The sequence below is a fragment of the Perissodus microlepis genome, chromosome 22, assembly GCF_051167445.1.
Source record: "Perissodus microlepis isolate ML-2025 ecotype Zambia chromosome 22, ASM5116744v1, whole genome shotgun sequence".
Taxonomy (NCBI): Eukaryota; Metazoa; Chordata; class Actinopteri; order Cichliformes; family Cichlidae; genus Perissodus; species Perissodus microlepis.
The window spans coordinates 26,788,147-26,814,182 of NC_140481.1; the positions used below are offsets into that span (position 1 = coordinate 26,788,147).

Sequence of the window (26,036 nt, forward strand, 5' to 3'; positions counted from 1 at the left end):
AGGACTGAGAGAAAGGCTGATGCTGAAATGTCATTTTTAATTTAGAAAGCTTCTTGTTATACAACAAAAAAAAAAATAACAGTGATTTTGCATTCACTGTACATCCATTGTTTAATAAACATTTACATACAAACAAGGCTTTAGTAACATTTTTCTTTTTATTCCTCCACAAAAGCAAAGAAAACCTCTCTACTCTGCTGCTTCCCCATCAGGCGATGGTTCATACTGCATCAGCTGGAAGATAAGGAGGAAAACGAGAAGGCTAAAGGTCACAGAATCCGGACCAAATATAGACATGTGATTATCTGTAAACGCTCACCCTGCTCCTCAGCTCTTTGTTCTCCTCCATGAGCTCGCTGCACTTCTGTTGTAGATCAGCCAGCTCCGTACGAAGAGCCTCTGTGTCTGCTGGCTCTGGACCAGCTGCCCCGAGATGAAGCTTTATGAAACTGTTGCCATGGTTAAGATTAACGAGTGCATGGAAATTTTAGTCATCAAAACTATCTAATTTTATTAGAGCAGAACAAGGTCCAACTCGGTTCTGCATGTTAATTCAGGAGAATGATGATGATCCAGTTTGTAGGTTGGAGAGACTGGTGCAGGAGAATGACTCCTTAGCTTAAGAACTGTTGGCCTGTGACAGACTCACCCACTGCAAGTATCTACATAGCTGAAGAATTGGAGATGTTAAGATTTTTATTGTGAATTAAAACTCAAAGTCTTAAAGGCTGCCATTCATCTCTAAATGGACCAGGAGTCACCTCATTGCCCATCTGAAGGTTTCAGGGGACGACGACGGTGCATTTAAATAATCAATTTGACTGCAATCGTAACATTTTAAGACTGATAATACCATAAATAAAAAATAATAAAACATTTTATTTTAAATGCAGTGGTTTAAGCTCTAAACCTGTTTATATTGACTGAAATTTTGTGAAAAAGTATTTGCCAACTTCCAGATCTTATTTTTACATATTTGCTGCATTTAAATATTCCACATGATCAAACAAATATTGGACAAAAATAACCTGAATGTCCACTTCTTAATGACTCAAATAATAATGAAATTTTGGAAGGCTTTATCTAGTCAAAGTTTGGACTTAAACTGGCTATTCAAGCTAATAAACTCTCAAGTGTGGCTGAAGTAAAACAGTTTTGCAAAGAAGAGTGAGCCAAAATTCCTCCATAGTGATGTGAAAGACTTGTTACTGGTTATACCAAAGAGGTGCAGTTCTTGGTGGTGGCAAAACCAGTTATTAGGTTTAGGGGGAATCACTTTTTCCACATAAGGCCTGGTAATTCTGGATAACTTTTTCCCCTTAATAAATGAAATAATAATTTAAAACCTGCATTTTCCAATATTAAAACACATTAGATCTGAAACATACCAGTGTGACATATCTTTTTTGCTTTGAAGATAGAGCAACATCAGGAACTAATTGTTACCACCTGAGGTTGTAGTAAGGCTGCAAAAATGAGAAAAGGATACTCCAGTGCATTGTTAGGTTTCTCAGGCTCTTCATAAAGAGCAACTAAAACTGCAAGAAAGAGGGGGAGCACGGATATCAGTAAAAACAAATTAAAAGACTGTTTCACAGAATGCATTATCGTTAATGTCACCAGGCTGAACAGGGGGTCAATTTACCGCTTGTTAAGGTGTCGAGGACTCCAGATTTTTCGAGGTACCTTCTAAATTGCTCCCGCTTCGACTCAGAGGCCTGAAAAAAGACAAATAGTTGGATGACACAAGTTAGGAGTCCATTCATACACCGACATAAAGAGCGCTATAAAAACTCCTTGCACTGAAGTGTTTTCAGCCCATGGTGCCTTCACTGCCTTCCACCGTGTTGACGAGCAGGGGTCACGTTGTTATGACGCTAGCTAGCTAGTTTTACAAACTTTAAATGTACCACGTAAAACATAAAAGCTACAGAAATTAGGGCCAAAAATACTTACTCTATATTGAGCCATGACTTCAATAATAGCAGTGTAACTCCGGGTCGTCTACAATGTGCGAAACGGAAAATAACTCGGACTAGCTGCAGCTGTTTGATTGCTACGCAGGAGGTGACTCTGTTGCCATAACAACACATCAAATCACGCGGAAATGAAGTTCTTCCGATAAACAATCAGCTTGTAAAAGGAGAAGAAAGACTACAGAGTAGCTGTCAAAATAAGATACATTTAAACAATAAAGAAACGTAAGTTGTAAACAACTGAAACGCCTCAGACATCGAAACGAGACTATGAAGCTGTGTTGCCAGATTTGCGTCACGGGCATGCAGAACCTACCTACCATATTATGATTTTTCGTCAGTTAGGCAACAACCCGCTATAATTGGGAAATAAAGCAAGCCGAATTTTGTGTTAGGAGCTCCTGTTTGCCATGTACTACTGAGTGCTCTAAAATCGAGTAATGGATTGCTCTGATACCGAAGGTATCGTAAAAATGTCATAATTCACTGTCGAAGTCTTTTTTCCCGGGTTTCTACACTGGCATATTCACGGTACTCTTGAGAGATATTGTCACCCTCAGGAAGAAAAAGTCAAATTAAACTAACAAATAAATACGTGCAACTTCTCTGCTTTTTTGTGTTTAATTTGGTTTCTACATTTAAATGGCTTGGCCTCACTGCTGCCACCCCTATCTGGCAACACGGAAAAGTGAACGCAAGCCTTCACGGAAGCGCGCTACCAGCGCAACGTCCGATTTATAAAACATATGAGCTGCAGTCATTGGATAGTCTAAAACTAGGCGTGGTTTATCCATTGATCGGCCCCTTCCCGGGGCTCATATGACTTGGGTGTAAAAACATCAGCACGGAAAGGAGTTTCTATTGTTTCACCGGCTTCAACATGACAAGTGTCAAGTGTTAAGCCTCCTGTGCTTCTACCTCCAATAAAACCTAATGAATTATAGTTTATAATCCTTCACAAGGTAAGCTGCTTTTGATCGATATCCAGTTAATCAGTGACACATTGTAGCTGAGCTGTTAACAAACATTTCCTGGCTAGGACATTTAAGCTAGTTCTAGCTTTAATTGGAAACGTTTAAGTATATTAACACTTATTTAATGTGTCTGAATGTTGATATAGAGTTACAGTTACGTTATTTAGACATATTACATTACTGTGGTGTGTCTTAGTGTGGGAAAGATGAGTTGATTTAGCTCCGTTTCCTAAAATATTTAATGATATTCATGTTATATCTACTGAAGGATGAACAGATGCTGTTTCTAAATATTATTTAGTTGGATTTATATTGAGTTATATAAAAAAAAAAAAAAACTTGTTAAAACGACAACAAGTTCTGTAGTAGGCGGTCCCTAAAAGTTTATGTAAATGTTTTAAGAGGTTTTATCTTTCTCTGCCAGTGCTGATAATAAGACTTATTCAGCATCACGTTGGACTACACAGTCCATCACACAATAACATAAAAACAAACTTTAACTTCCAGTTATGGATGGGAAGCTGGTGGAATATAATCTGCCAAACCTGGAAGCTGTGTTGATTTACATAAAGTTATGCATATGAACATTTGAGATTTTATTTATCCGTCTTTACTTTTTCAAACCCAGTTCCCTCCAAACTAAGCAGCAGAAAAAGTCAGTGTAATAATACGTTAACTATTCCTGAAGAGGTGAAATGTGCTCTGAGGATCATGACAGACTCTCACACACACACATTTGCACACACGCTCACTCGGGGGCACGAATCACATAATAAAGGCAATAATATAAGTTTTGTCACACAAAACTCTTAAATGGATTAACAGAATACACATTGTGGGAGCCATCTCAGGATAACTGATAATAATCAGATTAAAGTACCTGTTTAAAGGTCATATTAATTGTGGATATTTTCTAATATTCTTATCCTGATTGGGCTCACTTTCTCTCAGGGTTATTTTTTTTATTTTGTTTTAGTTCTTTTTGTGTGTGTGTGGTAACCATAAGTTTGAAAATACAAATCTGGAGAGTTCATGGTGCATTACAACAAAGAGGTGAGCCTATAAAAAAGTACAGACTTTAAAGTCTCAGGTGTTTTTCCACACAGCTGGCTATTCAAGTTTGCATACTTCTCAGAGTGACATGGCAAATTTAAAGTAAATCAAAGAGGAAAAAACTTCTTACATTTAAAAAATATTAAACTCTTTGCAGATTTAATGACTGATTATTTGCATAAATTATTGTTATTAAAGAAACATGTCAGGCTGTAGCTGGATGCAAAGTGGAAGTGGAAAACAGGGGGGGCAAAGATTAATCCAAAAACACCCACAAGGTGCTGGGGAAACACAGGAGGACGAGGAAATCACAGCACACATGACAGCAAACACCAGAGCAAAACAGAAGAGAAAACCTGACACTATCAAAGTAAAACAGGAAACAACTGAAAGGCAGAAACAAAGCAGAGAGATGAGCAGACTCACACTGGATGTAGAGACAGTGGAAACAATGTGAGAGACTAAAATAAAAAATGAAATAGAACCCAAAAAGTAATGACATTTCACCAGGACGTTCACAAAAAATGGGAACAGGATGCTCAAAGTCAAATGACCATGACATCAGAACCAAAACTGTAGGCAACAAGACTAAAAACTGAGGTCAACAATAAATACTTTTTATTTTTTCACTGTACCTTTTTGCACCATAAACTGTAAATCTATTTTTAAAACACTGAGGGGATGACCTCAAGTTAAGGCCAAATTAATGGCGATGTCTCCCTTTTTTCCCCAAAAAGTGGATAATCAAAAAAAACAACCCAGAGAAAGTAACCGCTGATGGAAAACCTCTCACAAACTTATACTCCGTTAAAGTTCAGTCCAGCGTCTTTGAAGCTTTGAAATCTAGGACATGTCCGTCTGAGTCACAGTTTGGGACGAAAACACACAGATTGACTGACCAGGTGAACTCCTAATGATCTCAGCCAAGTGTGCCAGACAGCAGCTGTGGTTCAAAGGCTTATTCACAGTGATTACGAGTGTTCATTGATGAGATAAGAGAGGCCACTGTCATGACACCAAGTTTCACTTCTTATGTGAGAACATCTTGACCTCTTTGTCTTATAAAACTCTGTAGTTAGCTTAACTACAGGGTTTCGATTGGGTCGTGTGGGCGTTTAAACACATTTAAAGTTCAGTCTCATGTGTCTAAAGGCTGCTGGATGAGCATCAGAGTCACAAAATATATGAACTTGAATCTACTGAGATGCAGAGATGATTAACTAAACTCATAATAAATGGCTCTTATTGCAGTCTACCAGACTTTCACTCTTCTATAATAAAAGCTTAAAGAAATCCCCCACCCAAACTCCAACAGTCTAAAATTCAAGTAAATTAAGATTTACTATGATATGTCACGTAAATAATTAAAGTCATGATATTTAGGAAGCCGTTCCCCAGAAAGAGGATGTGAGGAAGTAACAGGAATTGTTTTGGAGTTTCACTGATAGAGACAAACTTTTTATTTGTAACAAAAACAGTGAGAAGGAAAACAGCTAAATCTGTGTGTTGGTCAAAAGAAAGAAAAGCAAACGCTTCAGGTGTTAATTTAATTAATTATCTGTTGATCGGCCAGTTGGCACAGCTCCACGATCTTCTGCAGTTTTCCTCTTGTTTGAAACGTTTTCATCATTTGTCCCGATTTTATATTTTACCTCTTCATTATGTCTTTAAACTTAACAGACAGAAACAAAATGACTTTGAAAGAGATATAAAGACTTCCTGTAGTTAAAGAGTAGGTGTCATCTTTTCTGCAGAGCCTTTTAAAAACTTGCTGCAAGGAGCAGGATCGAAATGCAGGAACTAAGCAGGAACTAAAAGTCACTTCAGGTCATCTTCTCTCATAACAAACATACTCCAGCAAATAGATTTAACTTACCACAAAGTCAACTGTCAGTGTTTTCCATTCTGCTTTAGATCTAATCTTTATAGTCTCATTTTGCAGCTTTTCTGTGTTGCATTATCCACGATGATCCACATTTATTTCACGTTTATTTCAGACAGACTGAAACATTGATTATTATTATAATTATTATATATATCCATGGGTCCGGATTTTTCCAGCACATTTGAAAGATTCTTGATTTGATTGGCATCGTTAAAGTTCTTCAGCAGTTTTTGCAGCGTTGGATTACGAATTTTCCTCTCCCGTCCAACAGGGTGTTTGGAACAATATTGCAATGTCAAAGAAACCTCTGCATCTGTATTTCCCAGCAGAATATTATTGTATTTAAAAACTGTCGATCTATCACTTCAACCTATTGGTGTTTTTAATGTTTTGGCTAATAGCTGTTGTGTTAATTTTCAGACATTGACTGACTTTGGTAACCATGACTTTATTTGTGGTTCAATTCAAACTGCGTCACCGATGATGGACCAGCTGATAATTTAATAATATTTGTTTTGTAAAAGAGAAAGCTACAGAGAAATTAAATAAAATTATAAAGAAATAAAAACAAAATTTAAAAGGGTGTATAAGCACAATTGGAAGATTTAGGAAAAAAAATGAAATACAATAAGAAAAATGAATTTGGAAAAAAATAAACAAATAAAATTTAACATAAATATAAAATTAGATAGATATTTAAAAAATTTAAAAAAAAAACTTATGAACAATTTGAAAATAATTCAGGAACAAATATAAAATGATCTATTATATTACATAAGAATAAATCCCTCCATTACATCCAACTAATATCAATTAAAGATAATTGATATTAATTATTAATTGTCTCTCTTAGTATGTCTGTATTTTCTAACTTTTAATCTGATCTTTGGTCACACAAAACCTGTTTAAAACCACGTTTGTACCTGTGAAAACAGATGTGTGTCAGCCTGAGGTTGTGGGTTGTGTTCTCGGTTCCCAAAAAGCTTAAATTTATAACAAAGAGCAGCTGAAATAACAGCAACAATAACTGCTGTGTTAGTGTGAACGCTCTCTGAGCTTCATCGTCAGCAGCATCATCTCCATCAGAGCCAATTCGGGCATCAGTAACTTAATGAGTTCAGACATGTGGAAGTATTTTGGAAGTGGAAGAGCCAGTCTGTGTGTGTGTGTGTGTGCGCGCGTGTGTGGGTCAGCATGTTACAGTGTCCAAACCTGCTGCCTGTCAGCACGCCATGGCATTTGTCATGTGTTTGTCCCACATCCTCTTTGTTGCGGTTTAATAAGTTGATCTTGCCTTTGCAGACGTCCCGGGCACCATGGTTCACTGACATCGACACAGACTGAATATTTTCCCGGATCCAGCCGCCTGCCATGCCGCCACCCGATGGCTGCTCCATCAACTCAGCCGCTTCCGATGAGAGTGAGGACACCGAGCCTCTCATCGGGAGTGATGAAAGTGAGGAAAACATTTTTTTACATATGAATCTTTACCGGAAATATTGAATCTGCTTTGAAAAAATAAGCTGAACACGCAGCAGGTTGAGCTTTTGGTGTCACTGAAGTGTTTGGATCTAATTTTGAACATGACTACAAAAGTGAAGCTGTTACTTTTGTTGTTTTGTAGCGATGGTTTTCAGTTCTTCAGTGCACACATCAGCATTAAAGATCACCTGTCATATAAGACCTCAATGAGGCAGCTGACATGGAATCACATGCCACTGTAAAGATATAAACGATCTTAGTGATGCTTAGAGGCCAGTTTTTTGGCTTGTTACAGGAAAAATCTGCAATGCTTAAAGAGAAATGTTTGTAATAAGGTCAAGAAAATTATTTATCTATTCAGCTTATTTACAAAGCCTTCAAAGTTTACCCAAAATGCTCTTTGTGGATTCTTTTGTTATGTTTTTTCTCCAGTGAGTGATCAAAAACAGAAACTCCAGGGTACTAGTACTGATGATTGGAAGCAATATCATGCTTTCACATTGTGGTGCGAGTATGGAAGCAGCTCTTCTAGGGCGGTATCTGAAAGTAGTGCCTGTATTTGAAGCGGCTCAAACATGCGTGGGAAAATTACCTAAAGGAGATCTGCCAAATTTAAGGCTCTTAAAAAAATTCACTATTTATTTCTCTGTGTGTGATCAGTTCCTCCTCGGTGCTGCTCGGCCCGCTTCAACCTCGCCTTCCTGATGTTCCTCGGCTTCACTGTGGTCTACGGTCTCCGTGTCAACCTCAGCGTCGCCATGGTAGCCATGGTGAACAGCACCGACCCAGATCCAGACGGAAACCACTCCGTCACCAACGCCTGTCCACCACCATCAGGACGCGAGAACACTAGCAATAATTTCCAGCAGCCTGCCGGGGTAACGCCGCTCGAGCATTGAAAGAGCCGCCATCAAGATCTCTCCTCACGCTTTATTTTCTGTGACGCCTCCTCTCTGTGACCTCTTTCCCCAGGTCCCTCACTACAACTGGGACTCTGAGACTCAGGGCTGGCTGCTCGGGGCTTTCTTCTTCGGCTACCTGTGCACGCAGATCCCGGGCGGCTACCTGGCCGGTCACTACGGGGGCAAGTTTTTCCTGGGTTTGGGTGTGCTGGGCACGGCTGCCCTCACTCTGCTCACCCCTCTCGCTGCCAAATGGGGGTCGTACTGGCTGTTTGCACTGCGAGCTCTGGAGGGCTTCGGAGAGGTACGACAGGGGGGAGACCAGACATGCTTTTCTTTATTTCTTTGACAGGTTCGTTTAAGCTCTGAACACCCATCTGTGGTAACCGTATTTATACTAAGATGGATTGATTAAATAAATAAATTATTACTTGAACAAAAATCTTTGAAAGGTAAGAAAATAATAGGAAAACTCAAGATCTCAGAGAATAAAAATCCAAATTAGGGGTTTAATAAGTTGTGGTATGAGGAGTCCTGCGTCTGCTCCTATGGGTGATACAGGCCTCGCTCTGCCAGCGTGATCAGCTGTGAATGACTGCCAAAAATGTAACGAGAAGAAAAACCATTGGTACACTTTTTGGTTTAACCTTTTTACACCCACATCAAGAATGACTCCAGGTGTTTGTAGTTGCCAACGTAAAAAGCTTCTATAACAGCGAGCAGATTATTTTCTTTACATTGTCTCTGTGTGCATCTCTAGGGTGTGACGTACCCGGCGATGATGGCGATATGGGCTAGGTGGGCTCCTCCTCTGGAGCGCTCTCGCCTGATAGCCATGTCGGCATCTGGGGGCAGCTTTGGCGCCTTTGTGGCCCTGCCGCTCACTGGCTACATCTGCCAGATGCTGGGCTGGCCCACTGTCTTCTACATCTGTGGTGAGGGGAACACACACTGGTGCCACCACAAGCCATTTTTTTTACTACATCTGAACAACAAAAAACTGTTTAGAGCAATTTGTGTATTATTGAGGGTAAACAGAAGTCTTGTTTTAATGTACAGTGATGGCAGTCTATCTTTGGTACACACAATTTTACATTTTAGCTTATTCCTCTTTGGTTTATGACAACAGTAACATTACTTTTCCTCTGACTTGGCCTTGAAGACAATCACTGTTTAGCTCTTTGCTTTCACTGTCAAATCCGCTGATTCTTTTAATCATTCACCTCCTCTTCCAGGCAGTGCTGGTTGCCTCTGGGCAGTCTTTTGGTTTATCTTTGTGTCAGATGACCCTCGCAACCATCGCCGAATCAGCAAAGAGGAGCGAGATTACATCATTAAAACCGTGGGACCACAGGTACGAGTGAAACATTAACAGATATTTATTTACATTGATCCTCGTGTGTGTCTCTGTCAGGGGACCCTGTTATAATCTGACCAAGCAAATCCTTCGTATCTTTTATACTCCTTATATTTATCTGGAGCTATTTGTGTAAATCTATTTTATACATAAAGCTTCAGACTCCACGTGACAGTTGTTTTTGTTTGTTTTGTTGGTCCTCATCTGCTTTTTAATTATTTTGTGCTCTATATAGGGTCCTTGCTTTGAGAAGCACTGCTCTGTGACCCCGTATAAAGAAACTCCTGCAGATTCACAGGCAACACATGACCTCAGTCCTGCCTTTTAGTTGTTAGATTAACTGGGCATCTTTAGTAAATACCAACAGCAGCTTTTTTTAACCCCAAAAAGAGATTTGCAAAGATTTGCAAATGTTTTTTTTTTTTTTTTTTTAAGTGGAAAAAAGTGGTAGTGTATATACAAATGACATTGTTTTCCATTGCTGTTCAAAATTGTCCCTCACCTGCTCCTATGTTGTGTATTCTTTTCTACTACCTGCAGTGAAGAGTGACTCATCACTTCCTTTATCTGACTTCCTGTTTCCATTTCTCTTACTGCTCTGCTTTTTCTTACTCTCTCTTCCCCACAGCTGACCTTTTGTCTCAGTTGGTTTTATATCCAAATATATTTTATATCCAAATATATTATAGTTTGATCTTCTTCAGTAGGTTTCGTTTCAGTTTCGATTTTATTGTTTGAAAAGGTTTCAGAGGAGGGGGAATCACACCGATGGACAAGTATTGTGGTAAACTTGGTTTTAAGGGCTTAACAAGTTCAGATTTGGTTTAAAAGTACAAACAACTGCAGACAAACCGTCACATAGACATTCAGGTCTTGGCAAAAAATAATTCCCTTGCAGCTCTGTTTAACCAAACTAATAAATAAAGACTAAAAAAGACATTTCCTGCATATTTTTTATGCTGTTTTGTGCAGTTTGGGGGGGGGCAGAGGATCATTTTGTCTAGTTTTTGTTTTTAGTTTGGTTTTTTCCCCCACAGCCATAAAAGGCTCATGGAGTACTAGACCTCAAGGTTTGAGGTCAGAGGTCAGGTTTTCTGAAAATCTTCTGAGTGTGATAATTCTAGAAGGAAGTCACCTAGAATTTTGAAATTGATAACATAAGTCTATCTACTAGGAGGCTGAGGGGGACCACTATCTGTCGCCAGTATGTCAATAGTTTTTTATTTACCTATAATAACTTAAAACAGAACATCCTTCTTAACCCTACAGATGTTCTGTCTATGATTATGTTTTTATTGCTGCAGAGTAGAATCCAGCATTAGTTATTTTGGCAGATGATAAATGAAAATTGAAAAAGTAAGCAGAAACACTCTTCAGGCATGTTATGAGTGTTGATGTTGCATGGTTTGTCCACCAGAAGACACCCATTTGCAACAATGGGAACATCATAAATGTAGCCAGCTGATCCAACCTGAGCGTAAACAAGTAAATAAACATCTGCTCAAACTTCGGGTAAATCTGTTTGTGTTTCATATGTCTGAAATGAAAAAGTATTGGCTGACATACTGGCTTTTAAATCGTCAAATATCTGCATCAGTATCGGTCTTAAAAACCCTATATCGGTCAGATTCTACTGCAAAGTTCTTAAATTGTATTATTTCAGTACATTGTTATGATTTTTCTCTAACCTGAACCGATGCTTCAGGGTACAGGTCATGGCTGGTCCTTGCCTTTGCTGCACATGGCGCTGTCTGTCCAACTGTGGGCCATCATCGTCACCCAGATGTGCTCGAACTGGGCCTTCTACACCCTGCTCACATCCCTGCCCACCTACATGGACGTCATCCTGCACTTCGACCTGCAGTCGGTGAGATTTCCCTTTGCTTGTTTCATGTTTACCAAAGTGCTTCAGATGTTTGAGATTAGAGTAGAGACACATGAGACTCACCCGAGTAAAACTTAATAAAACTATGATGTGAAATTTCAGACGGTTTTATGATAGATTACAAGGACTTTTTTTTTTTATCTTTGACCTCTGCTTCTTTTTTCTCTTAATTGTAAAAAAAAATAGTAAAAAATAGAAGAATTGAAACAATGTCGGATAGTAAACGTGTAGCTTTATCCAAAAATGTGGAGATGTCAGAGAGGAAATCAAGTGAAAGTCCCAAAATCTGAAACTACAGCATCAGCTTTACACTTTCCTGATGTCAGCGTTTATATTTCTGCATTTTTGTGTTGGGACAAAGTCTGAACATCTGTCTGTGTGTCTGTATCAGAACGGCTTCCTGTCCTCTCTGCCGTACCTGGGCAGCTGGTTGATGGCGTGGCTGTCTGGAGTCATGGCGGACGCCCTCATCGAGCGGCGAGTGTTCAGCGTCACTGTCGTTCGCAAAATCTTCACGTTTGTAGGTAAATAAAACTTTAGTGCTCATTTCATCTGTGTGCAGGCTTACATACATATAGGTGTTTGCATACTCAGAAGGTAAAACAGGAAGTTAGTCTCTCAGGTTAAAGTCTTGACTTTTAAGAGAGTTTTACATCCACTTGTAAAGAATTGTGTGAATTTTCTGGCCCTGCCTGGTTAGAAAGGAGTCAGGATTCCTGTGCTGCTGGTTTAACATTGATATGAAAACACAGTCACAAAAGGTTGTCCACGTGTTTTTTGGGCAACATGTGAATCCTGCAAGACCTGTTTGGTGAAACAGGATGAACACAAAAAACCCAGACCTGACTGAGGAAAGTTTATGACCGAATCGAGGGTAGAATCAAACATTAAAAAATCCTGCAGAATTTCTTCTTTCATATAAGGGCTCTGTGGATTTAAGGTTCTGTGGATTTAAGGTTCCGAGAGGGTAAAAAAATAACATGCCTGCTTTTTTAAAATGCAAATCTTACTGCATTTTAATTTGTTTTAAACTTGCACAACAACGACAGTATAAGCCTGTCATGAGTCATAGTTGGCAGACTTGGTGACTAAGAAAGAGAAAAATAAAAACCTAAATATCAAAGTTGTTCCTGATAACAATCTATTGTGAAGTCCATTCAACTTGATTACCTATTCATGCCTGACTCTGTCTTCATGCTGGATTCCTGCTATGATGACTCATGAAATCCTCCTAGAATGTAGGATGCAGCTGAATTCACAAAGAGCAGAAAGCCTTAGAGTCAGCAGTAGCAGCAGCAGCAGTCAGCTGATTTGGGAGTTATTTTGAGACTAATAAGTTTGCTGGATCTTAGTGTTCCTCTGCCAGCAAAATCCCACTTTAAGCCAAGGCATTGGAATTACAAACATCCAGAAAGAATGAATAACACGGCACAAACTAAACTCGGCTCATTTGCAACACAAATATTTTACTACAGAGATCATTTTATGTGATTCGTCTCTGGGTCCCTGCCCGAGATGAAAAACTGTGTTCATCAAAGCTTCGTCTGCAGTTTTTACATGTGACACAGGAACAGTTGCTGTTCAACACAAACAAATGCAGATTAAAGTTTGAGTGACTTAATGAAGCAACGCTTCCCCCGTGTGGTTTAGTTTGCATTTGTTGTTGTGAAGCAATAGTATGAGGCCTGCAGGACTCCAGGTGACTGTGATTATAATGTACTTGTTTTTTAATGCGTGTGTGTATGCTGTGGTTTTACTGGTCTGGGATGAATGTGGCCCATGCACTGAAGTGAATTTCCTCCCAGTAAAACCAACACTTCACTCAGAATAACTACCGTCCTAAATATTAGTGTGGGTCTATTCTGCTTTTCCTGGTTTTGTTTTTTATATACGATGTTTTTGAATTAGGTTGCATAGCTCAATAAAATAAATAATATATTAAAAAAAACTCTAAGGTAAATTGTACATAACAATTTTCTCTTCCCTTATGGACTAATGAGGTTAGAATATGTGAGAGTAATCCTTGTGAAAAGCTCGGGTCTCACACTCCTCTAAACAAACAGTTTTGTTTTTTTATTTTCACTCTGTGTGATGTCATTGAGAGCTTACGCACTCCCACCTGCTATTGAAATCTTCTGTTTGTGAGTGTCAGCCAATTGGAAGGAAGCAGCCTTTAAAGTGAGAGGAGCTTGTTTCCCGGAGGATGAACAGAGGTGTAGTATCAGGGCATAAGCTAAATAGAGATTATTTTGGACTTTGACTAATGCAAAGCCGCTCTAGTAGTGTCCAGGTATAAAGACACAGAGCTGGACATGAGTAGATCAGATTCTCTCTTAAAGAGAGAAAGTGACCCGGTACTGTTTTATTTTTTTCCTGTTCCAACGGCCGTCTCTTCTCTCCACAGGTCTGTTTCTGCCCTCGGTTTTCCTCGTGGCTGTGGTTTACGCCGGCTGCGACCACATCCTCATCGTCACCTTCCTCACACTGTCAATGACAACGGGAGGGTTCAGCGCCGCCGGAGTCTTCATCAACCAGATAGACATCGCTCCTCGGTGGGTGTCGTCGTCCAAACAGCTGATTAAGTTTTTACTGCTTAACAGTTTAAACCCCAAAAACATGAAACACATAAAAGCTGCAAATCACTTAAGTGAACTATACATTGACAATCAGAGTCCACAGATCTAATGAAGACTTGGATAAATGAAACTGTGACAAACAGGTACTTTGTTTCCTGCTCCTGCAGGTATGCAGGATTCCTGCTGGGAATCACCAACACCTTCGGGACTATCCCGGGGGTCGTGGCGCCGATCGTAACGGGATACTTTACTGAAGATGTGAGTATAAAGGCTAAATTCATCATCTCACCAGAGCACAAAGTCTTCTTAAGTAGGGTTAAGCTATTTTGTGTCTTCCTAACATGAGGAAACCTTTCATAGCAGAAGCTGATATGCCAAAGTTAATGTGTGAGGCTCGTTTTGAAAGCTGGAAATGTGGCGTAAATAAAACCCAACCCTAACCTAGTTTGACCTGTGCCCTGAACTACAAAGCGAGGTCACTATACGGAGGACATATTTATGCTATCTGGATTCATTTATCCTAACTATGGCAATCAGGATAAACGAAGGTGGTTATCATCTCTCGCCTCGCCTCGCCTCTGTCAGTGCGCCCCAGGGTGGCTGTGGCTACAATGTAGCTTGCCATCACCAGTGTGTGAATGTGTGTGTGTGAATGCTAAACCGAGGGTTTATCAACCTAGCTATGAAAACATTCACATTAAAGGGTTGGCGTTGGCGGCATCTGACCAATCACAAACATGGACAGTGATAATTTTACAAATAAGGATAAAACTTTATTACTGGAAAAACATGAAGGGGTTAAACATGTAAAACAGACTTGCATCACTAAAACGGATGCAGACATATCAGCAAAGTATTAAAAGTACAATATGAATCTCTGTGCAATACTGTATTAATAAAGTTCAGGGAAAGCTGGCAAAAATGCAGACTCTATGAGGTAACATATAGAGCAGTATCACAGCTCTTTCTCAGACTGTTAACACCTGGTGGTGTAAACGTTCTGAGAGCGGTGAGTAAATACAAAAGCATAGACTTCTTACAAATTAATATAAAGTCCAAATTTACAAATAGTTGCCCTTTTTATCTATCATATATAATATAAAATAATAAAATTGTTATAAAGTTTAAAACCAATACACAGAGCTGTTTTCTAAGGACTGGTTGATCTTTTTATCTCAAACATAACCTGCTCCAGACAAAGTTAGGTCTACAGTATAAAAACATGTACCTCTGTGTGACTAAAAACCCAGGTTTAATCATGAAGTTATCGAGATAAGCCCATAATCCTGCTTTAGTGCTCTGTCCTCTGGTGGATGTTAGGAGGGTTAAAGTCGGGCTGATGTTGCTGGACGTTTGAGTTCTCGGGTTAATGGCTGCAGCGTACGTGTGAAAACAGCAGGAATAGGAATGATAATAAAATCATATCTTCATATTTTTATTTCTTCAAGGTGGAAAATACACAGAAGGCATCATAAAATAGTTGAAAGCAGCAATAATTCACTGTCAGATTCACAGTGTTTAACATTCATCGTCCTCTCCTCTGGTTGGCAGCACACTCTGGCCGGCTGGGCAAAAGTCTTCTGGGTTGCCGCTGGGATCAACGCGGGCGGTGCCGTCATTTACACGTTACTTGGCAGCGGCGAGCTCCAACCATGGGCCCTCACTGAGGAGGAGCGAGCTGAAGCTGAGAGGAAGAGGAACAGGTCCATCTCACATTAAAGCAGAAATATGCATCAGCAGCAGAGCCTTTAAAGACACATATACGGTTAGCTAGTTTTACACAGTTTTCTGATTTTAGAGAAACGTGTCTGGAGGTTTAATCTGTAAATTCAGGTATAAATTAAGGGACTTCATGCAGTATTCACACTTCATGAACCAATAATGACTTCAGAGGTACAATATGCTCTTCTTGTTTACGAGGTGAGCTGATAGACTTACTTTTACGGTAATTCCAGCAACTATATTACAGCTTATGGAGCATTTAAAATTTCCTGTTAGGCACATTTTTAACCATTTAAATTCGCTGGGAGGTGAAATTTCAAGGGTTAAAATGTTATCACTACTTTTAAGAAAAGATTAGTTTTGGTGCAGATGACATATTCGAACATGTGCTGCCTTTTAATAATCAGGAAACACGTTTACTCTTGTTGATAAAGTTTTAATCGTTTGTATGTGAGTTTTGTTTAAAATTTTCCTGGTGATTTTGTTTCTTTGCACCTGTTTGATACTTACGACACTTCAGGTGAGACCAAAACATATCACCTTTTTTTAAAGTTATTTTGGTTTTTCTTTTAATTTTACCTTGAACAAGGTACAGTTAGGAACAAAATGCATATTTTGCACAACAGGAGGGTCACTCCACATAAAATATACATATCTGGGGGGAAAAAACCACCATCAGATGATTTTTCTTTAAAGTAAAATAACTTTTATACATTTAATGAAGCTTTGAATCTTCATGCTGTGAATATTTTCTGGGTTACAGGCCATCAGAGTACACAGGGATGTGTTAAAATTTTGGGCTACTTTTTAAGTCACTTAATTTTTTTCCAGCATTTTTTTAGCCTTTTTAACCTACATACAGGATATATCCACATTTTTCAGGATCGGTGTCATGGGTTATATCATAGCTCAATAGGAAACAACAATTTAATATCTTTGATGTAGAAGAACAAGAATGATCACTGGATGTTTGACCTGTTTTCTTATAATTCAATGGAGATATCTGCATTTTGGGTATACTTTCAAGCACCATATGACCATGTTTTACGGGAGGCTGATCTAAACAAATTATATTTCATGAAAGTTCTTATTTTTTCCCACATTTTGATACCAGCATCATCTTCTAGCTCAGATTTCTTCTGTGTTAAAAGAGAGAAACAATGTCTTGCTCTTTGTAATTGTTTTGACATGCGCAAGTTTGGGTCCTGAAGAATGTTTTTAAAGGTAAAACTGAAAGCTTTGCCTCCAGCTCAGCTCTCTCTTCACCACAACATTCATGTTCAATCTGTCAGCCCACCTAACCCTCCACCATCCCATCACTCATGGATAAAATGCTCCCTCGCCTGGGGACTCCTCTCTCCTCCGACTCAGAGTTAAAGATCCTCCGTTTTCAAGCAGGGAACCACAGCCTCAAACTCTCATCCTGGTTATTTCACATTTCCTGTTCAGTTTCTGTCAGTTTCCTTTGGGATGAGACAGCTTCAGACAGGAACATCCAGCTGCTGTGAAGCTACCTTCAGTGCGGCTTCCTCGTCATCTCAAAATTATCCAAATCTTAACCCACCCTGTGTACTTTGGGAGCCTGTAACTCAAGAAATACTCACAGTATTATAATAAAATTTTGCATGGTTTCATTAAAGATATGAAAGTTATTGGACATAAAAATCAGCTGATTTTGAGGGGGTCAGGTGGGAGACACTGACTGATTTTTCATGAAGTGATCCTCTTATTAGTTTGTCGCACAGCTTCGTCTTTGACTGCTTTGTTTGCAGTTTTCTGACCACTTCTACAGACTGTTTATTAGGACCAACAGAAGCACTTTTCAATGACATGAATACTCAGGATGTTTTATTCTGATAAGAGTGCCAAAGTCACGTGAAACCTTACATTTTAGATTGGAGTTTCTTCACTTGTTTTTAAGACTTAAAGCACCTTCGGGTGCTAGCATTTGCAGTGTTTGTAATCATATGGGTTTGCTTCAACAGTAAGAAGCTTCCTTTTATAAACTACAGTAATTATTGTTTCTGTATGATCTAGGAAATACCATCATGCAGTTTTTCAAAGAGCACTGTGATTGTAAAGATGTGATGATTTATTCACCTCCTCTGTGCTTTAAAAATGTGCGATGTCATGAAAATGTGTGCTTTTATTTTGAAAATAATTTTGTTTTTACTTGGATTACCTGAAAATTAAAGTGAGTGGCATGTAACCCTCGTAATGTCCTCCCATACTCCTTCTGTCCTCTGATTTGACTGTTATGTAAAACATATGGTATAAATTGTCAATCAGTTCTGTGTTACAACTTTAGTCTTACTTCGGTCCAGTGCATTACAACAAAATTTTCTCTTAATTTTGGAATTTAGGGCCTAATTTCCATAAAAGTATATCATGTTTTTGAGTGAAAATTAAATGAAACATTTAATTATTTTTGACTATTTAAATGATCACAGAGTAGTATATATCACAATTTAGTGAGGATGCTGTTTTTGAATCATTTGATAATCACACCTGTTGTCCTCTGGGGTCAAAATTTATCCTGTCTGGTTTGATTGCTACGAAAAGAATATAAAGCGGATACGTCATTCAATTCTGTTACACTTCCAATTACAGCTTCATTCAAACACATTAACACAATTTCTTTATTCCATTTGAAGCTCAAGGCCAATAAGACCTCATTCACCATACTGCTTTCAAACATCTTTGATCTTGGATCATTGATGTGTGGGGTCAAACAATGGTCATAACAACAACAATAAAACAGGCAGCACAATGAGGAGGCAGGTGTTCTACAGTCAATTCAATTTTGTTTATAAAGCACCAAATCACAACAACAGTCACCTCAAGGCGCTTTATATTGTAAGGTAGACCCTACAATAATACATACAGAGAAAGTATGGTGGCTAATTTTTTTTACCATGTTTACCACAGTAAACCTAAAAATCAAAGAAAGAAGAAGATAAGGCCAGACGGGTCCCTCTCTACTTGAAGAATGAGAGATAAACTCACCGGTGGTTCTCGGTTCCCTTTAAGCAAGGTAAAAAAAGAGGAAGACTGAGGCCGGATTGAGAGGTTTTATACTGAATGGGAGGCAACCTGATTGACGTCACCCTCACCGGAATCATATCAAGAATCCATGACGTGCGGTGGTCATCCTTGGGCCCTCATTCTCTGGGGGTCTCTGGATGTCTGGGGCCCTCCATGCCTTTGTTGGCTGCTGCCTCTGAACATATCATGTGTTGTTGGTACTGTATGCTGCACAGTAGGGGTGGGTTTAAATAATCAATGTTTTGATAAAAATAGATTTTAGCTTCAATAACGTGGTATCAATTCATTAAATAAAAATATACATGAGACATCTTCAGTTTTATTCACTTTGGTTAACTACTTTATATGAATGCACCTACATCTAAGAGGCTTTGGGTCATCTATTGTTAAGTGTTGCATTATTTTACAGTTCTAAAGTTACAATATGACAGAGGCTATATGATAAAGAAACTTAAAGTAAAGAAACAATCTTTTTGAAATTAAAAAATAAAAACTATTTAAAAAATTAAAATCAGTAATAACTGTTTCTAAAGCTACATCTACAGGCGTTATTATGTAAACATATGTTTTCAGTGAGATCTGAATCTCTTTTTTGAAAGAGACCTGTGTACAAATCCCCATACAAAATAGATTACAGTCACTTTTTCTTTTGTTTTTTTATATAAAGAGACATTTATATATTCACATGATTTTACAGTAAGCAGTAAATGCCCTCTGCACAGTCAGCTTTGCTGCACCCAGTTCGTCTCTACACCCACTAGATGGCACAAGAAAATACATTTAACGTTTGTGTCTGTTTTCTCCTTTTTGCTTTCGCTCTCTATATATTTACATAACAAAATATATTTTGTTGGGTTGACATATCACAGCCTTGCATGTTATGCAGTAAGTTGAGTTTTGGTGTTAGCATTTATCAGAAAAGAAAAGAAACAAGTTAAGAAGTCTTTTCTTAACTAAAACAAACCAATTAAAACCAATTTTGAAAAAAAAAAAACTTTTAGTTGACTGAAATAAATGTTAAAACTAACAACAAACAATGCCGTGAACTTACAAAACTTGGCTTTGACGTATTTTATTATTACTGAGACATTTTATTGATACTGAGATAGGGTTTTCTACATTACTGGTTCATCAGTAATAAAACACTTTTTTATGCTATCTCTGTATCTTCAGGCTGCTGTTGTAGCTCCGTGTGTGTGTGTGTTTCAGAGGGTGTGCCGCTGGTTTCAGCGCTCCGTTGGAACTTGCATCAGACAGACCGGGAATGACCCGGATGTTAATGGTGGAGTCGGTGTGTCGTTGGTGTAACGGGAGTCATATTCGTGTACACACGTCCTCTTGCCGTCTTTTACTATTTAACGGTTATTGATTCTAGAAAAACGTTTCTCTTTCTCAGTATTTAATACAGGATGGTTACTGCTTTTTACGTGTAATCGTGTTTGTTGTACTGACTTTGATTTACGAACAAAAGAATATCTGGCGCTAGCTTGCAAGCTAACAATTTTTAGTAAAAGGTCGTCTGTCTGTGCTTACACTGGCTCATTCAAACGTTTGTGTGTGTGTGTGTGTGTGTGTGTGTGTGTGTCAGTATTCACCTTATCACTCTTTCACAACTATCGAACAAACCAACCCACCCGCATGTATTTATTCTTGGTGTAATTTAGCTTAGCAGTTGGCATTTTGCAGCTAATGTGACCTAATTGATATTTTTGGGTATAATGTAGTTAGCAGGTATTCACCCCTTTGGTGTAGATTAATAAAGCACAAAGACACGCCTGCAGGAGATGACATCTATCCTGTTCATATGTAATCAGTCTGTATTTTTGTGTTAACTATTCCTTCTTTTAAAATCCAGATTCACATTAAACATTTCAGTTTGCTCACTCACACAGCCCTGAAGTCAGAAATGCATATATGTGAAACATTGCTACAACTAACTGACTGACATTGTTTCATGCTGATTATTTGGGAGACACTGGTTATATTTAATGATTTCGGGAATCATTTCACCTTTATACCTGAACCTAAATGAAGATGAACTAATGACATCATACTAATATTAATTGATAAAAATCACACATTTTATTAGTGTTGAATGCTTTATTGAACATATTCAAAATACTACATTTGCAATCAGGAAAACATTTTATTAGTGAGAGAAATAATGTTTATTTGTATTTTCTAATACAATATTTTAACTGGGTTACATATCAAAGAGTGGCATATGGGTCAGGAGATATCAAAGAGGCATTTCAATAAGATGAATTGAGGCTGCAATGAAACAAAGTAGCAAAGGCCAGACGTTATTTTACCCTGCAGACTGTTAAATGCATGCAGTCTTCTTCTTAACACTTGGAGTGTGAAAGAAATGCAGATGAGAGCCAGGAAACCTAAAGGGAATACTCTGAAAGCGTGAACATGAGTGTGTGGAGGGTAGCAGCCAAAAGGAAATGTGGGCCCAGCAATGTGTTGCAAATGTGCTTTATTTGCATTAACTGTCCCCATTCCTGCAGCTCATTCAGGGTGTATTTGCATACACTGTCTGTGCTGACATTGCAGTTCAGATTGAGTTACCTTAAACTCTGCCTGTATGCACATGAATGCCAATGACGTGGGATTTTCTGAATGTTAGCAGTGATTTTTTTTTACCCTGCACCCACTCAGACACACCAGTTATGTTTCTTAAAAACTGGCTCACAAAGAAAACTCTGATGTACCAGGACTGAGTGGATGCTGCTGCCGCCCACTTTTAAATCATCATCAGCATCTTTTCTGTGTGAGATCTTTGCTACACTCTATACCCAAGAGTATGTGGGCATGTTTGTTCTGGAGGCTACAACGCACAGTACGACATTAGATTAATACAAGGGTGCCAATTGTGTTGAAATGATATTTTTTCAATAACATTCATTGCTCTTCCTGGTGGGGTGATGCTCGATCTATGTAAGGTTTTTTAAGGTTTCATCCACTTTTTTCTTAAGATCTATTTTGCAAATAGTTGGTTTTTGAATACTGACACCATGCCAGATGTGTTTCTTTCTTATAATAAATGCATAAGTCTGCAAATATAATCTAAATACTGAATTACTGCCCAAAGATACTCCTGAAACTACCACCATAAGACTATTAATACGTCACAAAGCTGAAACATGTAGCTGCCATCTTGCTGAACATACAGCCATCTCTCTTCTCTCATATCGTGACGCCCCAGATGAACAGAGACAGACTGTGAGCGATACCAGAAACTGACTTCACCGTGAAACTCTTGTTAGTGAGAATAGTTATTTTCACAATTCAGTTCAAGTATATTTATTTATGTATCCAGCATCTTCTACAACAATCCAGAGGAAAAAAATTAACTCTATAAAGCTTTGGCTAATGGTGACATAATAAAAAAAAATGTTAAATGTCATAAATTAAGTTAAATTAAAACTTAATTTATGACATTTAACATCAGCCATAACACATTTATGAAGTAGAATCTGTATAAAATACAATGATAAAGGAAAAACAAAAAATAAAGACAAACAGTAAAATTGAGTTCAGAAAAAAAACGTCAAAGTAAAATACAATATACTACTATAAAATAAAAATATATAACACTCTGACTCTACTATAAAGTGGCTCCGAAAAGTAGAATAGGTCAGCAAAATTATAAACATTTATTTTAAACTATTACAATTAACTATTTTAGTCAAATATTTAATGGTCTAACCTGCATAAATGCAAAGTTTCGATTTTTTTTTATTGTGAAGTGTCATTTACTCACCATATACAAGCTACTGGTTTAAGAAAACAATCAGTCTAATTGGACCTAAGCATGTAGATAAGAAGGACAGAGGCTACTTTCAGTTTTAATACTTTATTTAAAATACTAGCTACCATTTACAAAACCTTCATTTAAAAAAAACAGATAATGTGCTGACAAAATGACCTTTTTATTTATTTGTTTTTACAATAATGTTACCCGAGTCTGCACTCATAAAAGTGTCATTCATTTCTCTCCAAATAAATAAAGCTGATCCCATATTGTTATTTTTCTAAACCCAGACTGGACTTTACCAGATATGTTAATGCCTTTAACTGCTTTTTAATACGTAGTTAGTTTGAAAGGGTCCATCTTTGATGAAAAGCAGCCATAAATCCAGTAAATCTAAAAATTCCATAGTTACTTTTAGTTCAATATGGGAGCCAGTCTCATGGTGATCCTTTTGTCCACCACAGCTTTACCATAAGTGGCCTTTGTCTCTTCTTTGACTGCAACTAAAACATCCCAATATTGGTAAACACTTACACCAGATACACAAGAGCTTTGAAACTGAATACTTCCTTTGTAAATATTACCAGTTACTGGAGGGTAAATGTGAAATAAACAAACATAATTCACATTAAAATGAATTTTTTAAAATGTGATTTCAGGTAAGATAAGAACGGGATGTTTTTCAAATGACATTGTGTTTACTGTGGGAGGTAAATTATTCAAATAAAAATGCGTTTTATAAAACATTGATTGAGACGTATCCTAATATTAAATCAAACTGATTTCTTTGAATAATTTAAAAAAAATCTCTGTGTCATATCAACAGTTAAATGTCCGAAGTTATGGACATCAATCTGTGTAGATGTAATATTTGAGTATCCAAATAATTTTGGAACACCAGAGCCTTTTCAAACCCATGTTGAGGATTTTGTTACTTGAGGCATTTGAATTTGGATATAACACAAGATAAGGAGAGAAAAGCATGCATATCTAATTGCAGTCAGGGTTTTTCCACTCAAATTCAGATGTTTGGGGGTGGCGGGTGGTGGTGACTACAGACGTCAGCACAATTGGCCACACATTTAGTTAAGTCACTGAGTCTGTGATAACAAAAGCATCTGAGCATATATCTGACAATTCTGGCTCTTTAACCCTCAGGTGACTGCCTAAAGTCATAGACGGCCCCAGCTGTAAATCTATTAGTGCCGTTTATTTGTAAAAATATTTAACATCACATTTGTTGACCTACTTCTTCTACTTTTTTTGAAATGAGACACTAATACTGTAGGTTGTATGGCGTAACATTATCAGGTTTTATTTTATTGTAACATCCCACTTCTAATCAATTTGTGATGTTTTGCAGTGACCTGTGGCTAACAGGTGTTGAGTAGATACTTGAGGTTTGTATTTAATGCTTGAGGTGACAATGAAAACACAGATACTTTGGATTAAAAATTACTGAAACTTATAATTAATCAGAACTTTTTATATTATCTCTTATAAATAAAAATAGTATTGATATGATGTACACAAGCAGAGCCATTTCCTGTGTAAAATATTATAGCTAGGTAGTCTTAAATAACCCACTTGGTCATATTGGGAGCTTAAAAAGCTTAATCAATAGAGGGTTTATAAATAAAATGTATTATAGTATAGAATAGCCATTTATTGTCATTGTACATGTACAATGGCACTATGGAAAATTATATTTGAAATTAAATGCTTGACTACATGGTTATAAGTAGTTAAAATGTATATTTATTGCAATTCTGGTATGTGTCTATCTATCCTCCTCACTAACAAACATGTTTTCCCACGTCAGTAGTGAAATGTTCAGATCTGCCGTTGTCATGACCACCGCTCATACCTGATGAGTCATCACTGACGTGCTGCCAGGGACTGACTGCCGGTCGGTCGGCCTGTTGAATCACATTCTCCCTTTCACTCACACAAACACACACACAGAAAGAGTCATACTTCCTCCTCTCTGCCGCCCTGTTCTAGCTAGTCCCTGAAATAAGAGCACAGCCGTTGTACTTCACTCTCTTCACTCGTCCTATCATTAACAGACTAAATCTTTATGAGCTGGAGGAAGAGCACCCACGCACTGCTAGTAAGTTGGACTTCTAATTAATGTGGCACAAATATCCATGGTACCCAGAAAATGAGTCCAGTGAGACAGCTGATCCCCTCACTTTTGATTTAGCGCCACAGTGAAGCTAAAATGCATGGTTTTGAGTATATACTGTTTGACTTGGCTGCAAAACTGTAACTACTGCGAGTTTAATCTCACTTGGTAGCAAGTGTTAGGAACTTAGATTTGAACACTATAAACATCAGATGGGCTCATCAGCTACCATTACTCACACCATATATGTGCTCCTAAGGCTACGTCCACACTAATACGTTTTCATTTGAAAACACATCGTTTTCTCTACGTTTTGGCCTCCCATCCACACTGAGACGGCGCTTTTGCTGAAGGAAAACGCAGCGTTTTGAAAACGCTCTCAAAAATATTTGAAAACGGTGCTTTCGCGTCGCATTGTGGACAGCGAAAACGGAGACTTTCTAAAAAGATGACGCATTTTAGTCGTGTGATGCAGTCAAGTGACCAATTAAACTAAGATAGCGGAGGGCAATAAACAGCAGTTGTTTTGTTTGCTCTCAATTTTGACAGCCCTATGAAAGATTAATATCAGTTTGTACATGCTCCAGTTAGATTTTCTTCAAATTCTTTAATTCTCACTCGCTTTTCCAACTTTGTACTTTTGTGTTACTCGCAACAACAACTCCACCTCATTGTTAGTCCATTTAAAAAACTCGGTGCAAAGAGCTGGAAAGTAAATAAACGGCAGACAGAAATGAGGCAGACCAAATCGTCTTGCGTTTCACGCATGCCCAGTACTGGAACGTAAGCGTTTTCGTCCGTTTCAATGTGGACGCACAACTCTGTGGAAACAACTGAAAACGATAGTGTGGACGCGGAGCGTTTTCAGACAAAAAGGCCATTTTCAAATGTATCCAGTCTAGTGTGGACGTAGCCTAACAGAATAAAATGTGGCACATTTCAACAGAGCCCACTCTCATCCCTGGGGCGTCAATGCTAAAGTATAGTTGTGGTCAAGTTCCCTGTGTGATGTCATGCACACACTGCTTGAGAGCTGCTAGCATATTTGGATGATGTGAACACCAGTTGCAAGGATAAAAAATACATAACCCAATACTAGTAACCGACTGGTTGCTAGCACCAAAAACCTTCATGTGATTGCTTTGGTCACAAGCAAATTGCAGTAGTTGCCTGCTTGTCTGTAGGATGCTGACTTGGGCCTCAGCGCTGCAACCAACACAAAAGGTGAACTTTTTACCTTGAAGATGAGCAATCTCTGTTTTCGGTTTGTGTTTCACGGTTTCACTGCCAC

At 38.2% G+C, this 26,036-nt stretch overlaps 2 protein-coding genes across 2 annotated transcripts; one reads left to right on the forward strand and one right to left on the reverse strand.

Moving 5' to 3' along the window:
* Nucleotides 1-17: 17 nt before the first annotated feature.
* mycbp (MYC binding protein) lies at nt 18-2,646 on the reverse strand. The gene is made up of 5 exons (XM_084918453.1): nt 1,957-2,646; nt 1,646-1,718; nt 1,490-1,538; nt 320-449; nt 18-234 (listed from the first exon to the last, which is right to left on the reverse strand). Exons 1-5 carry the CDS (start codon nt 1,969-1,971, stop codon nt 190-192), a joined length of 312 nt encoding a protein of 103 aa, XP_084774579.1. The 5' UTR covers nt 1,972-2,646; the 3' UTR covers nt 18-189.
* Nucleotides 2,647-2,772: 126 nt separating this feature from the next.
* On the forward strand, nt 2,773-18,031 carry LOC146363347 (sialin). Its single transcript, XM_084918447.1, has 11 exons — nt 2,773-2,938; nt 7,191-7,344; nt 8,031-8,248; nt 8,343-8,576; nt 9,033-9,207; nt 9,508-9,626; nt 11,335-11,496; nt 11,906-12,038; nt 13,919-14,066; nt 14,258-14,348; nt 15,642-18,031. The coding sequence occupies exons 2-11, from the start codon at nt 7,260-7,262 to the stop codon at nt 15,807-15,809; spliced, it is 1,533 nt and encodes a 510-aa protein (XP_084774573.1). The 5' UTR covers nt 2,773-2,938; nt 7,191-7,259; the 3' UTR covers nt 15,810-18,031.
* The last annotated feature ends 8,005 nt before the right edge of the window (nt 18,032-26,036 follow it).